General features: G+C 36.2%; 1 protein-coding gene across 2 annotated transcripts; it reads left to right on the top strand.

Annotated features, from left to right (window-relative positions):
- Positions 1-234: 234 nt before the first annotated feature.
- On the top strand, positions 235-15147 carry LOC149425763 (alpha-tocopherol transfer protein-like). Of its 2 annotated transcripts, none has more exons than XM_089644775.1 (6): positions 235-494; positions 1199-1289; positions 5338-5590; positions 8751-8861; positions 14676-14812; positions 14906-15147. In XM_089644775.1, exons 1-6 carry the CDS (start codon positions 401-403, stop codon positions 15015-15017), a joined length of 798 nt encoding a protein of 265 aa, XP_089500901.1. In that variant the 5' UTR covers positions 235-400; the 3' UTR covers positions 15018-15147. The 2 variants fall into 2 exon arrangements, with proteins under 2 accessions (XP_089500901.1, XP_089500892.1); XM_089644766.1 differs by lacking the exon at positions 1199-1289 and adding an exon at positions 3721-3880 and having other exon boundaries at positions 241-494.
- The last annotated feature ends 358 nt before the right edge of the window (positions 15148-15505 follow it).

Below are 15505 nucleotides of genomic sequence, written 5' to 3'. Positions count from 1 at the left end.
AATGCATGAAAATAGTATAATGCTTACTGAAACGTGTTGTACTTGCCCCACGTTCCCCTATTTTTTGTTACAAGTATTTATGTTCTTATAAATTGAGGTTGCTAAGTACACGATTTTATTACTTTGTACCTAAAGTCGCAAATTTGATTTAAATAATGCCATTCTCCGTATAAATAATGTTTTTCGGGTAGAATTTACGGACAAAGCAAACCAAATAGATATATAAATCAACACTGGCACTAAATCCGTCTCAGTTGCTTACGACATGATCATAACCTCACTTACTACTTACTTATAATATCTCGTAAAGTTTTAGTAAAAGTTAACAAGGATAAGCAACGAAGTAAGTTAACGAAGTCTATAAGCAGCGTTAATATATTTGTTGATTTACATCGGTATTATGTCTGATGCACAGAAACTAGAAGCATCAAAGGAAGACGTTCAGTTAATTAAAGAATGGTTGAAGACACAGCCTCATCTTCCTGATACTATGGGTAAGTAGCTAAGTTAATAACACATTTATTTCGTTCAAAATAGTCTATTCCCGAAATGAAAGTCTGCTAAATCGTGTTGCACGCATTTTCAACTGGTTTACAAAAATAGCATATGAATAGATTTTTTAATTGACTAAGAAAAGGCTACCTTGTTTTAAACAGAAAACATTTGGTTTGTTTTATTTTATATTCTGAGATATAGACAGATAGTAAACATAAAAAACATTGAAATAATTATAATACCAACCGTCCAATAACGGTGTGAATCTAAGAATAAAATAATTCAAGAGACAAAATAAGAGTTTCGAGAAATTAAGTGTAGTTCTGGTGGCTACCACATCCTCGGACACGGATGTTTTGATTAAGGTAACTGTCGAGGGTTTGGCTATCGCCAACAGAAGCCCCGCCCCTTCTCCCCCCACCCTAACCCTAGTTTCATACATAAAGATAGCAGCCAATAAAAATGTGCGGCGAGAAAATGAAGACATTGTTGGTAGTTCTTATTCAAATTTTAATACAATTCAATATGACCGAAGGCGATAGGGTCCCATTAGCTCAGTTGGTAGACGGTGCCCCGGCAAGGCAAGGTTCCTGCTTTCAAGTCCTAGATCTTTTTCTGTTTCAAATGTTCGTTTATAAATCGCTAATATTGTCTTCAATAATTAAACATAATATTTTGTAAAATAAAATTAATGAAAATGCAGGTAATGAAGGAATTTTCGAACTTGATTCTCGATGTCCGAATTACTTAAATACCTTCTCCAAAATCACCCATGGCGCGCGTGGTGCTGTCAGGTGAGTGCTCGTAAACTTACTATTCAAACTTAACAGGATCAACAAGTTCAACAGATCGCCAATGCTTTTCGTGTCTTTTTTTTTTATAAACATACAACAAACGATGTTGCACTCCCATGAGTTATCAAACTCATTAAGGGATCGTCAATTGGTAGTTTTGAAAATAGAAGAGTAAAAAAATAAAAAAAGAGTTTTGTACAGAAAAATTAGACCCAACCCAACCCAATGTGCAGACACAATGTACGAAGAAAACATTTACAAAACATTTCACAGAAGCAACATACAGACACAACAAATGAAGAATCACTTTACAGATATGTCACAAAAAAAATTGTCTTATAAGACTTTATGAATTATTATAATCACTCATTTGATTTATGTACTGTTGGTGTCAAAAAGTTAAAAAAGTATCCTCAATGATGGACTATAGAAATGCATAAAAACAAAATCAGGAAAATACATTAAAAAGTACGGGCTCAAAAATAAACAGACCTAATACAAGATGTTTTACATTCAAAATACATGAAAAGATTAAAAAAGCCCATCATCTCTGGATGTACAAAGTTTGGTATTTAGAGATAATTAGGATGGCTATCAGAACAGAGTTTGTACCTACTTATGACTCGTTTTCCAAATAGAATTTGAAAAAATAGGATTTCAATATATCGTTTCGAGATTTGTTAGAGGCATATAACTGTCTTAATTCTTCAGGCAATTTGTTATAGTTAGTGTAGGATATATATTTTAATGATTTCAGTCCGAACTTTGTTGAGTGTATTTTTGATATATGTAGTTTGTTGTGTTGTCGTGTATTTTATTGGTGAACATCGTTGTTATAGTTCAGTTTTATATTTGTGTGGGTGTTACACTGAATAATATTTAAAATGGTGTTTGTTATCTCAAAGCTAGGAACCATCTTAAATGGCAAAACAAGTGCGTGACGGTAAATATCTTTAACAGGTATATCCCAAGGCAAGCCAAAAATGTTACGCATGGCTCTATTTTGGATTATTTGCACCTCCGATATCATTTTTTTGGTAGCAAAGCCCCAGATACTCGAGAGATATGCCAAGTGGGAGTGAATCATAGCATAGTACAATGATCGCAGTATGGCTGTGGGAAGCAATCTACGTAGTCTGTACATTACACCGGTCACCGGAGCAATCTTTGATTTAACATGGTCAAAATGGTTTTTCCATGTAAGCCGTGAGTCAATTAAAAGTCCTAGATACTTCGCGACATCTGTTTGTTCCAGTTTGTTTATTCCCAGGGAAATGTTTAGGCGTTTTTTTTTCTTATTCCCGAATAGCACATAGTGAGTCTTTTTAATGTTAAGGCTAAGTTTATTGATTCTCAACCACTCGGCCAGATGACCCAAATCCCTTTCCATGTCTTTTTCCATTTCGTTTAAATTAGTATTATGATAGAATAATATTGTGTCATCAGCATAAAGTTGAAGGGTACCTTTCAACCCCCATTTTGCAATATCATTTATATAAATCAAAAATAATAAAGGCCCGAGAATCGAGCCCTGTGGTACACCACATGTTATATTTCTATGATCACTTGATTCTTTTCCAATAACAACCGAAGAGCACCTACCCGTAAGATAACTAGATAAAATTATTATTTCAATTGTTTTATGACGAAGATCTTATTGAGCAGTTTCTCGTCTTGGTCGTTGATTGCACGAGATCCCCCAATCTCATCCACTTTTTCGGGCACGGTATCCTTGTCATCGTTTACTGTTCTTCTATTTTCTTGGATGATCTTAGTCCTTCTCTAGATACGTGTGGTACATCTCCACGATAAGTTAAATGTTCAGATTCGGTGTTTCTTGCCCTCTCTGGGTGTTTTCTTCAGGAACTCTTCCAAAGCTACGCAGATAGTTTCGGAAAAACTCTCAATAGAATCAAAAGACGGTGATGGTGAAGTCTAGCAGTATTATTCTCAACGATGGAATGATTCAAGGACCTAAATGACGCTGACCCATTAACCATGTCTGCAAATGTTCTCCTCCTCTTCTCTTGAACAACATTTGGTTGAATGTTGTGATATTTCCCCATTGGCCTTCCCCAGCTCTCCAGGACTCGGGTGTTTTGACAATTGGCAATGCTCCTCTTCTGATTTTCGTAGTTCTGATAGTACTCATTGAGAAGATTTTGAGTTGGATATGTAAATATGTGTATGAGTGGTAGATACTCTCAGTATCGCTATGATGAATATGCCCCCCCCCCCCCCCCCCCCTCTCCTGCAGCCACATAACTTACCTCACTGGCTCCGGAAAGTTGTTATGCCCAAACAAATAATTACAATATCTATGAACGCGTACATTATAATGTACGTTGCGTTTACCCTTAACACTGGTTCGAAAATTCATTCACTTCGAATACATATTTTGAAAAATGATATTCTTATTTATTAATTACAGACGAACTAGTTATCAGAAAGTTCCTGTTCAGGTGTCACCACAGCCTCCAGGTGACCAAATCTTCCATAGACTTGTACTACACGCTCAGATCCAATGGTCCGGAAGTGTTCCACAACCGAGATCCACTTTCCAATGAGATTAAAGAAGCCTGTTCATTAATGTACGTATCTATTGAATTAAATTATGTATTTACCCACTTTGAATACTCGACTTCACACCCCGCAAGACCGTCGGTAAAAGGTTTTTTTTAAACCTTTTTTTTCGTATTATTATCTGGAGTTTTACTTAACCGATGTAATTATTCTGAAAGATATCAACTGGTTCGTCCAAAATAAATACAATCGCGACAGGCACTGTAATTTTTACAAACTACTATCAAGCTTACAATTTACTACGCTTTTAACAAACTACTAAGCTATTAACAAACTCCCACGCTTTTTACAAACTACGTCGCCGTTTACAATTTGTTTACAAACTACTACTCTGTTCACAAACCACGACCATATTTACAAACTACTATTCAGTTAACAAACTGATACTTTGCTCACAAACTACTACATTGTTTATAAACTTTTTATTTATTTTATTTATCATTAAAAACAATACTGAGGCAGAATTTATAATGAAATTAATTCATAAGATGTCTATGGTTTACCAATACACAAAGATATTAGAAAACAATTATTCTAATATCTTTACCAATACATATAGAAAATAAGTTCCCATAAAATTGCTACACTATTAAAAACAAACTACGTACTACGCTTTTTAAATTTTATAAATGGTAATTTATAAAATTTAATTTAATTTAGTGGTAACTCTGTTCACAAACAACTAAGTCGCGTACACACTGATATACTGTTTGCAAACTATCACCCTGTTTACAAACTACTACTTACTTATACACCACTACATCGTATACAAAGTTCTGCACTGTTTGTACACTACTAAGCTGTTAATAAATTATTGTTTATTTAATTTTTCACTTGTGGCAAACACTTTGTGGGTATACATAATTATAATAATTAAAATAAAATAACTTTGTTTGAATACCACTTTATTGTATATATTTATAACCAAAGTGGTATTGAAACAAAGTTATTTTATTTTAATGATTATTGTTTATTTGTTGACGGCCTCCGTGGTCGAGGGGTAAGGCTCTCGACTAGCAACCCGAAGGTCACGTCAAATTTTATTTGATTAATAATTAATGTCATTTTACAATTTATTCAGTTAAAATAATATATATTATACTTGCAGCGTGTAAGATACTCTCAGTATCGTGTAAAACCACCATTCAGAAATTAAACATTTTTTGAAAAGGCTTTAGAAATGTTTCGTGACTAGAACTGAATAGCCAGGTACTTTCCCATCTTTCTCTTCCAGAACTTCTTCCCCTCCCCACTACCTTAGCCTCACAATATACCCCATTTGGGGTTGTCATAGTTTCACGGTTGGGAGCAGTTGGAACTCTTGTGCGGTATACACATTTACAAAAAATTACACAGTCTAAAAACTACTACACACACAGTTAACAAAGCACAACGTTGCCTACACACTACTGCGCAGTTTAAAACTACCTTGAAAGTAGTGGCATTAATTCAGAATTATTTTCAGTGACATTGTGACTCTACCCAAGAGAAGCAAAGACAACTATACCATCACCATGTACCGCCTCAGGAATCACGAGCCAGAGAAATACAAAATGAACACCGCGATGAAGTACACCTACATGATATTTGACCTCATGATTGGGTTTGACCCCGTGAGCAATGGAGACGTGTCCATCGTTGATATGACAGGAGTTTCCATAAAGCACATTGGGCAAATCATATATTCCACTCTAAGACTGGTAACAACCTACTCACAGGTACTTATTAAAATATATATATATACCGATTTGAGTTGTTCAATCTAAATGAATTTAAACATTGCCAGAGTATTCGTGACCCTTTTTAAAAACTGTGGAAATCGTTAAGTTAAAGTTTATATTGTAATCGGGAATCGGGAAAATATTGTAAGGACGGGTTGTTTCATAGCATTTGAACAATTCATCAAATTTCAATGTTATTTTTAAAGTTATGTGAAAGTCCTATTCAAGTTCTGTTTTTATATCATTATAGGCCAGTTACTTCACAGAATTGAAATAATAACAGAACTTTCAAAGTTCTGTCAAACAACCCGCCCTTAGTCTAATGATGGTCTAATATATAAGGTAAACTGTAAAGTTTGATTGTAAAGTAAATGATTTATGATTTCTAATAATGCTGCTATTCAAGTAAATGTAACTTTATTAATGAGTGCGTAAAATGAATAACCTTTACCTACATATCCAGTAAATAATAATAATTATGTAAAATCACATTATTATGTATGCATCTGTCAGAGATTTCATCTGAATTCCGATATCGAAGGACACCGTGCTTTCCGGGTCTTCCATTCCGTCTGTGGTCGCTAATGCTTTTCGAATCCGTCAGCCAACAAGTTCGAGTACTGAGAGATTCCGCTCTCTTTGACCGCAGAGTATTTTTCAACGTTGCGATTTCTTTCTTTATTTCCGTTCCGAGAGAATTTACTGTTACTTTGAAGCATCTCTTTCGGGTACTGTGGTGAATCCTGCGTAATCTATTTTTTTCTGTGATCAAGAATTTTATGTGAGGAGTGAGTTTTATTTGGAAGGGTTTAGTTTTCTTATTTTTGATGAATTTATCTCGAGCTTCTTGAATACTTTTCGTCAGTATTGACACGGTTTTTTCTATGCCCTCCGTAGTTGAGAAGATCGGATGTTAAATACATTTGTTTATTAATAAATTTCTTAAACCCCTTCAAATCGGCGTTTTTGTAATCGAGTTGAGTACTTGTCATTCTCACGTGATTTCCGCCTATCGAGAAGCTCACAGGTAGGTGGTCGGAAGATAGTTTATCCTGTGTAATCAGGGGAGAAGTTGCTGTTATATTTTTTGCCAGTGCAATATCGAGAATGGATGGATATTTGTATCTTGAATCGTAACGTGTTGGCCTTTCCGGTGCGAGTATTCTATATTCGTGATGCTCCATGTGTTTATATAGGATATTGCCGTTCTTATTAGCTCTGAAATTATTCCAGTATCTATGCTTGGAGTTTAGATCACCTCTTATGAGTACTCTCGTACAGAGATCAGAGATAGAACAGAGTACAGAGGTCAGATACAGAGATCTCGATCAAAGAATGATCAGCTTCTCTGTTTTGGATGAGCAGGTGGCAAGTCTTCCACGTACCCTGATGATGCCGTGTAGTAATGACATTATGTCTTCGTCATCAGGGGAGTTTCCGATATTTGGCGCTTGGCGTTGTTCCGGTGTAGGCTGTAGGCCTCTTCGCTCTTCCTGCTGTTCCGGAATCGGTTGCTGCTGGTTGGTTGCTCCGGCTACGCTTGCCCAGGACCGGCCGTCTACTTGGGCCGCGGGTTTTTGGACTCGGGGCTCTGCCGCCCTACGCCTCTGGGCGTTGGAGTGCTCTTGTCTGCGGTGGAAAGCGGCTACATATTCCACCCTGTTGGCGCATTCGCTGTAGTTAGCGGGATGGGTTCCGCCGTAATTACGTCGGCCGGTTCTTCTCGGTCCGTTTTTGTGCACTTCGGTGTGGCGAGTGCTCCGTCGCATTTCACGTAGCGGGCTACGTGTGCGCAATTTCTGGACCCATGTCCGAAATTTTGGCACCTGTGGCACTGTGTGCCGTATTGGAGGTGGTTGCTCCTGTATTTTCTCAATGGCACAGGTAGACCATTGCGGCTCTCAGGTGGCCCATGTTTGTTTCCTGGCCAAATTGTGCCAGGTAAAGCGGGTTTTCCAGTCCCAGGTGGTGATCTCGACCACTGCTCTCGCCGGGAAGCCCTGGGTCTCTAGGTCTTCCATAATGTCATCTGGTGACATCTTCGGAAGTCATCTGACGACGGTCTTCTTAACTTTATCAGCCTCTGTTTTGTAGGTATGGAAGGGCTTCTCTTCTCCTCATAGAGCTGATGTCAGTATTTGTGGGCTTGTACGGAGCTCACAAGAACGCTAATGTTTCCGCCTTTATGATAGCGGAAATTAACATTAGCACTTCCGATGTGCCTCTGGACTTCATCGGTAATTTGTCCGTGGGTCATATGACCAATGGTCATTATTACTGGTGGCACTCTTGTGCTCTTCCTGAGCGTGTTGGTTGCTGCCTGGTCTGGGCTGGTGGACGCTACTGGTCCTTCTTGTGACGTCGGGCGTTTCTTGAATATAGGCTTTGGAGGGTAATGAGGGCGCTTTGAAGCCGTAGCCCTGGTCCATTCAACCTCCATAGGTGATGCAGTTCTAGGCGCTGCCTTGGGGGCTGCCTGTGCTCCGGCGCTGGTGCCGGGCACCGGGGAGAGTGCGTAAACGAACTCTGGCTTGTTCGTTTTGGTGTTTATGTTTTGTTTTGTCACCAATGGCTCCCTCCGGGGATTTCATCGCAAGGTTTAATTTGGCGCATTTAGTCTTGATTGTTTGGTTTAAGAAGCCTTTCCAGATGTGAGAATTAAATTTTGCTTGCTTGGTCGTTCCGTTCGAGGAAGGGGTGGGGGGGGAGTTCTGTAAAAAAACTACAATGTATGGTTAGGTTATTTGCGCCGAACTGAAGTGATTATTGTGACCGATTGCCCCTAGCGCCCTTCGGCTCTAGTTAGCGTCAGTTTGCCACCATTCAGGTCTTCCTTTAAGATTTGATCAAAATCGTTAAGTTCACAGAAATCTCAGTTAGATCCTTTGGGCCGACTTGAAAGTCGTCTTGACCGATTGCCTCAGGCGCCTTGCGGCACCGGATAACGTCGGTTTTACCACCATTCAAATCTTCCTTTAAGATCAGTCTATTTTCTGTGCTGACAGTGTCCAAATCCGCAGTGGAACCAAACTTGCCAATCCACCAGAAAATCCAGACTAGTCACCCTCCTCGCTCTTTCTTTGGTCAGCTCTTCTTGTCAAACTTGAAGGGGAGTATTCATTCCCTTACATAAAACACATTTTTTTATTCATTCCAGGAAGCCCAACCGATCAAAATAAAGCAGATTCACATTATCAACACACTGCCCGTAGCGGACAAGCTGCTCACCTTACTGAGGCCTATGATAAAATCCGAATATATTGGTTGTGTACGTATCAAAATAAACTATACTAATATTTCGATGACATTTGTAGACCTAGCATCCAAAAAAGTATGTTTATATTTTTCTTTTAATCAATAACAAAATTACTAAGATTTGTAAGTATCTAGGTACCTACCTACCTTAATACCTTAAATCATAAGATTTGTAAGTACCTAGGTACCTACCTACCTTAATACCTTAAATCATAAGATTTGTAAGTACCTAGGTACCTACCTACCTTAATACCTTAAATCATAAGATTTGTAAGTACCTAGGTACCTACCTACCTTAATACCTTAAATCATAAGATTTGTAAGTACCTAGGTACCTACTTAATAAATAAGCACGACGATTCGACAATCAATCCCACCAGGCCCAACCCTGAGTCAAACGCGACTGGCGCTGGTAAAATTTTTGACGCCCCCATAAACACATAAAATTCGAAACATTTTTCGAGTGATTAATCGATTTAATCGCTCTGAGTTGTTCGTGCTGATTGGGTTTTTCACAAAAATTACAAAATCTTAAAAAACAAATCAACCCTAGATTGTTCATGGATTTTTTAGGTTTTTCACAAAAACGGCGTCATAAAAAATATCAATTTATTTTTATTGATAACCTTCCCAACTTATCATAAGTCAGAATTTTTACACACGATAATTGTACGGGCGTTGTAAATCCCAATCTAAAAATGAATTAATTGTTCACATACTCGTAGCTTCTTCGGTTGCTAGATAATATTGTTAATATATCCATTTTGAAGTATGGGATTATTGGGTGGGAGGGGCTTTTAAGGCTTCCTTACAGCCCATAATTACAATTCAAAGAATAATTATAAAAATCATCCTTAGGAAACCATACGACTTCCCGACTTTAGAGATATTTCGTGAATTTAATGTACCATCTATCACAGAATTGTATAAGAGAGTCGCCTTATATCAAATATATAAAGAATATTTAATACGTAAAATTTACCCCTCAGATAGCATAACCAGTAGATTCCAAACTAATAGCTTAATAGCCATCCCTATGCTTAGAACGACCACGGCTCAGCACCACTATTCGTATTTAGGTGTGAGATGGTACAATATATTGTTGTCCAAAAATAAAATTAGTGTAACCGAAACATTAATTAAGTCCCTAAAATTGGATAATGAAAAATTGCACCCTTAATATTCTTACGCTTAATTAATCTGTAAAAAGATATATTAATCTAATTGTCTTTAAAAAACTAATTTTCTATTTTGTGTACTTATGTTAATATTATGTTTGTATTTATTTCATAAGTTTTTGATTATTGTTTAAAAAAATCATTAGAATACTATTTTACTCTAAAGGTAAATACTCCTCCCATAAACACGAGCTCCTGGAGCTTAACTTATGGAGTAGTAGAATAATAACGAAAATATATATATATAAGTCTGAAATATCATAACTAAATAGCTAATATCTAATACCTAACATTGCCAACATAACACAATTGTAGATTCTGGATTGGACTGTGTGATGATTTTTTGGCGGAATCGATTTTTCCATGACAATTCATCGAAATATTTCGATGGTCGAGAAGATCGAATAAATCATAAATGATTCATCGATTGTGCCCATCGCATGGTAGGTATACGGATTTGCCATTTTATATCAAGGCGTGCGGGAACGGAATGGTTTTTTTCTTACTGGAAACTTATTGGAAATAATATAATGTTATTAACAATGTAATTATTTTGTAATAAAATTATCAATTTATCAGCGCCTTGGCAATCGATCGCCTGGAGCGGACTGCTCCAATTGCGCCCGCCTAGGACCGGCCCTGAATCAAAGAATGCTGATTCTTTTTTTGTAATTATGTTTTTGTAAAATGTACCGTCTTTCCAGATAGTTTGTTTACACATGTAAATTGTAGTGTCTTTCAAGAAATGTTGTTTTTATATCGTGCCTATCAGCTATTGTGGAGCACGACAAGTTAAAACGGCCACCATCTTTAACCGGAAACGGAACGTATAAAATGAATTGGTAAACTTTCGGGATCTCTGGCCACGCTTAATACGAATATTTTTTTAATAAAACCTTTTTTATTCGGATTTGGGAAAATGAAAAATACTGCAATCTATTTTTTGAAAATTCGCTTTCGTTGAATGGGATGACAGCCAATTACAATAATTTCTGTCCGTGGCATTTTCATTTGTTGGTATTCCTAATACTACTCAAGGGGCTATAATTTACCATTTAATCTATGCATATTAGGTAGGCACTATTAATAATTTTGACTAAATCTCGTGTTGTGGGTGTGATCTACCTTTTATTTATATATGAAATCCGACAATAGATTTTGACATACAATTTTAAACCATAAATGTATACCTCTAACATGTAATATATTAACTAACTCATATAATAATTTAATATCTCTTCTTTGTGCAACAATACTTTTGCTTACCAAAATCTTGGTCATAGAGTTTAAATTTTTACCTATATTTGTCTTGCACCAGTTTCCCTAGACGTTATCCCATATCTGATGGTAGATTCCGCTAGTGACAAATAGATTATTTTTAACGTAGGTACTACCCAGGCATTAAATATTTATATTTTTCTAATTCGCCCCGCAATTTCTCGTAGACATTTACAAATATTACTTATTTGAGTATCCCATTTCATGTGAGTGTCTACAGTTATCCCCTAATATATATACGTATGTACCAGTTCAATGGTTCCACATTTACAGGGCTGTGTAAAATTGTGCATACACTTTAATGTATGTGACTTTATTATAGGATCGATGGAAAATTTGACATGTGGAGATCGTATATACATTAATTTAGTTTTTTTGGAATTTACTGTAAGGTCCGCATCGTGTGACCATTTCTGTAAAGAAATAAAATCGTGCTGCATGAGTTTTATTGCAATGGATAATTCTTCATGCGATATGACTAGTGCCGTATCATCAACATATACATAATGTTTAACAATGGTAAATATTTTATTAATTAATGAAACACATATTATGTATAATGTTGGGCCGAGAATTGACCCCTGTGGGACTCCCTTCGACGTGTATTTAGCTTAGCATATGTTTGGAAGAGTTTCACTCTAACTTATCGATTTTTAGTTCTAGTAATTTTCCTCTAATTCCTACTGCCTTCATATATCTGTAATAGTTTCCCCGGATCAAGATTATCAAACGCTTTAGAGTTGTCTATGAATAAGACCAGAAAATGTTTTTTACCATTGAATTCTTGAATTGTGTAATTAGAAAAATACTGTAGTAACATTTCGGTGCTTTTTTTATAAAATCCGTATTGGTTGGGATCAATTAATGGAGAACATTTTGAGGTATTTTATTAAATTTACGGAGATGTGTTTTTCTAGATTTTTTTCAATTGCTGGCAATATATTAATAGGTCTGTAGTTTTCTATTTCAGTGTGTTTTCCACCTTTGAATATTGGCCTAATTATGCTACATTTAAGCTTATTCGGTATAACTTCTTGAGACTTTATTAATTAAATGGATAATTACCGGACATAGAATATGTTATAATAAGTTTTTTAATGTCAAACCATAGACATATGAATATTAGTAGACCTGCCCTAAGTGATAAAAGCGTATTATTCCCCAATCCTCATACCGGTTCCATTGGAGCCGGCTGGGTTCGCATATGGCCTCTATATACTCTGAAAATAGAAGAAATTTACTTTACCGAATTTGAACTTCGCAAATTTGTTCATAACGTGGCGAGTAATTTGCGCTCCCATGTAAAAATGTCTATACATTCAAAAGCAGATTTTACTTTTAAGAACTAAATGGTGATATTATAATGCGAGATGCCTATATACTGTCAGATTGATTTATTGACGAATCACAGTCAGCTTTACCCTCTGCGTCCCGCAACTGTTGGTTTTACCCCTCGCCTTTAAGTTCTCGTCTATTAATATTCATATGTCTATGTGTCAAACATTCGAATACTGTCAATCCCTTGCCATTTGGAATTGTTTAGTTGACTAACAGTCCTGCGTATATCCTAGGTAGCTTTGTGTACGGCAATTCAACGGGTGCTGCTTTAGATGCTTTGAAGTTACACAATATATGTGTAAATGTGTCAGAGAAATACTCAGCGAATCTTTTTACAACAGTTTCTTCCCTTTACCCATTATTTAACATATGCTTTGTTTTACGTCCCAATAATTTGTTTATTTGATCCCAGGCATTTTTACAATTGCTGAAATGGTTTTTAAACGTTTCATTAAAATACGTAGTTTTACTTTTTATGATTAGTTTGAAAACAGTATTTCGTAATGGTTTGTATATTTTTTTCGTAGGTTTGTCTCTTATTTTATTTTTATCTAAAATATCATCCGTTGCAGATGGTCTTAACAATGTCTCTAAACGATGAATCGTCAACAAAGCCGTTCAATCATCAGCCAACTCACTTAAATCGAAAACAAAATTAGTATACTTTCATTATTGTCATCAATAGTACCAATACATACGAGTATATCTTAAATTCGTTAGTTCTGAACATAAATATTTTCGTATATGAACAATCAATTTGGGAGGCGGGTATGGGTACCGCCGCCCGGGGAACCATTTGTTGGATAACCGACACCTCTTCCCTGGGTCACTCCAAGTGTTTTGCTACGTTTCGTGTCTTAGTAGGGGTGTCCGGGTTCATAGAGGGAGGTATGTTGACATTTTGGCGACGGATGTGCCTGCCCACCAGATGCGTGGCGGGCAAGATCGGGAGAGGCCGGTTAGGAGAGACCCTTTGACCTCTCCAGCTTGTCTCTCTCGACCCATCGCATTGCACCGCAGCGGGAGGGATGGATTCAGATCTGGTCAACAAACACGGCTAAAGCCATTTCAAGCCCGTTTCAATTCTGAATGGTGGTCTTACACCAGGGCGATACTGAAAGTATCTTCCACTCTGGAACGTGCCGCATACTACATATACATTATATTAAATTAATAAATTGTGAAATTATTATTACATGATTTGAACCCGCGACTTCGGCTTGCTAGTCAAGACCCTTACCCCTCGACCACAGAGGTAATACATCTATTTGAAATTCATTTTTGTTTTCGATAATTAATGAATGAATGAATCTTGAAAGTGGAAATCAGCCCACTTCTATACATCCGATTGAGCTGAAACTCAGGGATGGTAATGCATTCTGATGCATGCAATTGTTGGTGGCAATCACGTACACACAAACGGCCATATACGCATTTCTCTAAAATCATTGATGACATTACAGCAGTTAATATGCGAAATAAATGTCGGTCCTGTCCGATCGGTATTTGGTGAGGTTGAAAGAGTTGTCGCTTGCAGTTTCTGGGTAAAAAGGTTCAATCCTGAGACAAACCATAAAAAAATTGTTTTGTGTTTTAGTTATAAAAGACATTTTAAAATACATTTATTATGATTTATTTCCTTTTATTTCAGCAAAGTAAGAGGTTAAATAACGTTTGCAGTTGGATCTACGAGTATTTTAAAACACAGTAAACAATTTTCTAGTAATCCCTTAGTGACCGACAACTTCAAATTCGATTTTTAGAGGACATTACGTGTAAAACTATTGCCAGAAAAAATAAGGAATTATCATGTCTTTTTGGGTTTTGTGAGACCGCGCGTCGATATCTTTTGCTGAATACTTTTATATGGAACTTTGTTCATGGAAATGGAGTGCTCCTAAATATTTTTTTACATTTTATAATTCCAAATTATTGTATGATTTAATAAGAATTTTTGGCACCCACAAATATATTTATATAAATACATATATATTTTTTAAATTTACTTATAAAAAGGTATACATTTTTTTCAGATACATTTTCACCAGGCCAATTCTGGCACTCTTTTCGACTTCATTTCCAGAGAGAATGTACCCGTGGAATACGGGGGAACCGCTGGTTCGATGGATTCGTTCAGAGTGGAATGGCTTAAGAAAATTCAAGTGAAAAGGTGAAAATTAATCAAGTACTTAAAAATAAGGTTATCAAATATCATGAATTCACAACAATTTACGTAAATTTATATTTTTTTTTAACGTTTTAGGGACTACTTCCTGAACGAAAAACTCTGGGCTGTGGACGAAACCAAAAGACCGGGAGGAAGGACTGCCAACATCCTCAACGAAGGATCCTTTAAGTCACTGGCAATAGATTAATACAATATTAAAAATATTACAATAAAACGTCAAAGTAATATGCACATATACTCGTGAATATAGTATACTGCAATATAAGGTTGAAAAGTTCTTTTAATACTTCAGAAACTAAATAAAGCTGTACGATTTATTAATTTTGTTTTTTTAAGCTTCTTTAATGCTGAGATCAAATTTACATAAATCATTTGTAGACAGGATTATATAAACCTAAAGCTCTGTGGGAATAATACGAACACATAAAAAATACCGAAATATTTTAGAAAATAATCGTGGAAGTTGTTCCTTACGTTTCAACGAAGTTAAAAATGACTTCACTGCCGAAACTATTGCTCGAATAGATCACGCTTGATGGGAGCAAGAAATTACCTACTCATTGATGTTTATCAGTTTATTTATAGTTTTTCACATATAAGTTCCGCGGATTACTTATTTTATACAAGTGTACCATAAAATATAAGTATGGTATAGACAATACATTCACTTAAATT

This window comes from Hesperophylax consimilis, chromosome 2 (genome assembly GCF_061612785.1).
Source record: "Hesperophylax consimilis isolate HC1 chromosome 2, BYU_Hcon_1.0, whole genome shotgun sequence".
Classification (NCBI taxonomy): Eukaryota; Metazoa; Arthropoda; class Insecta; order Trichoptera; family Limnephilidae; genus Hesperophylax; species Hesperophylax consimilis.
The sequence above is the reverse complement of the archived record's forward strand: the minus strand, read 5'-3'. Positions and strand labels throughout refer to the sequence as shown.

What these genes read in the sequence shown, in the direction of transcription:
- LOC149425763 (XM_089644766.1), top strand. Translation starts at nt 401, where the DNA reads ATGTCTGATGCACAGAAACTAGAAGCATCAAAGGAAGACGTTCAGTTA. An exon ending in TGGTAACAACCTACTCACAG is followed by an intron (nt 5,591 to 8,750) that starts GTACTTATTAAA and finishes TATTCATTCCAG; the next exon opens with GAAGCCCAACCGATCAAAAT. An exon ending in AATCCGAATATATTGGTTGT is followed by an intron (nt 8,862 to 14,675) that starts GTACGTATCAAA and finishes CATTTTTTTCAG; the next exon opens with ATACATTTTCACCAGGCCAA.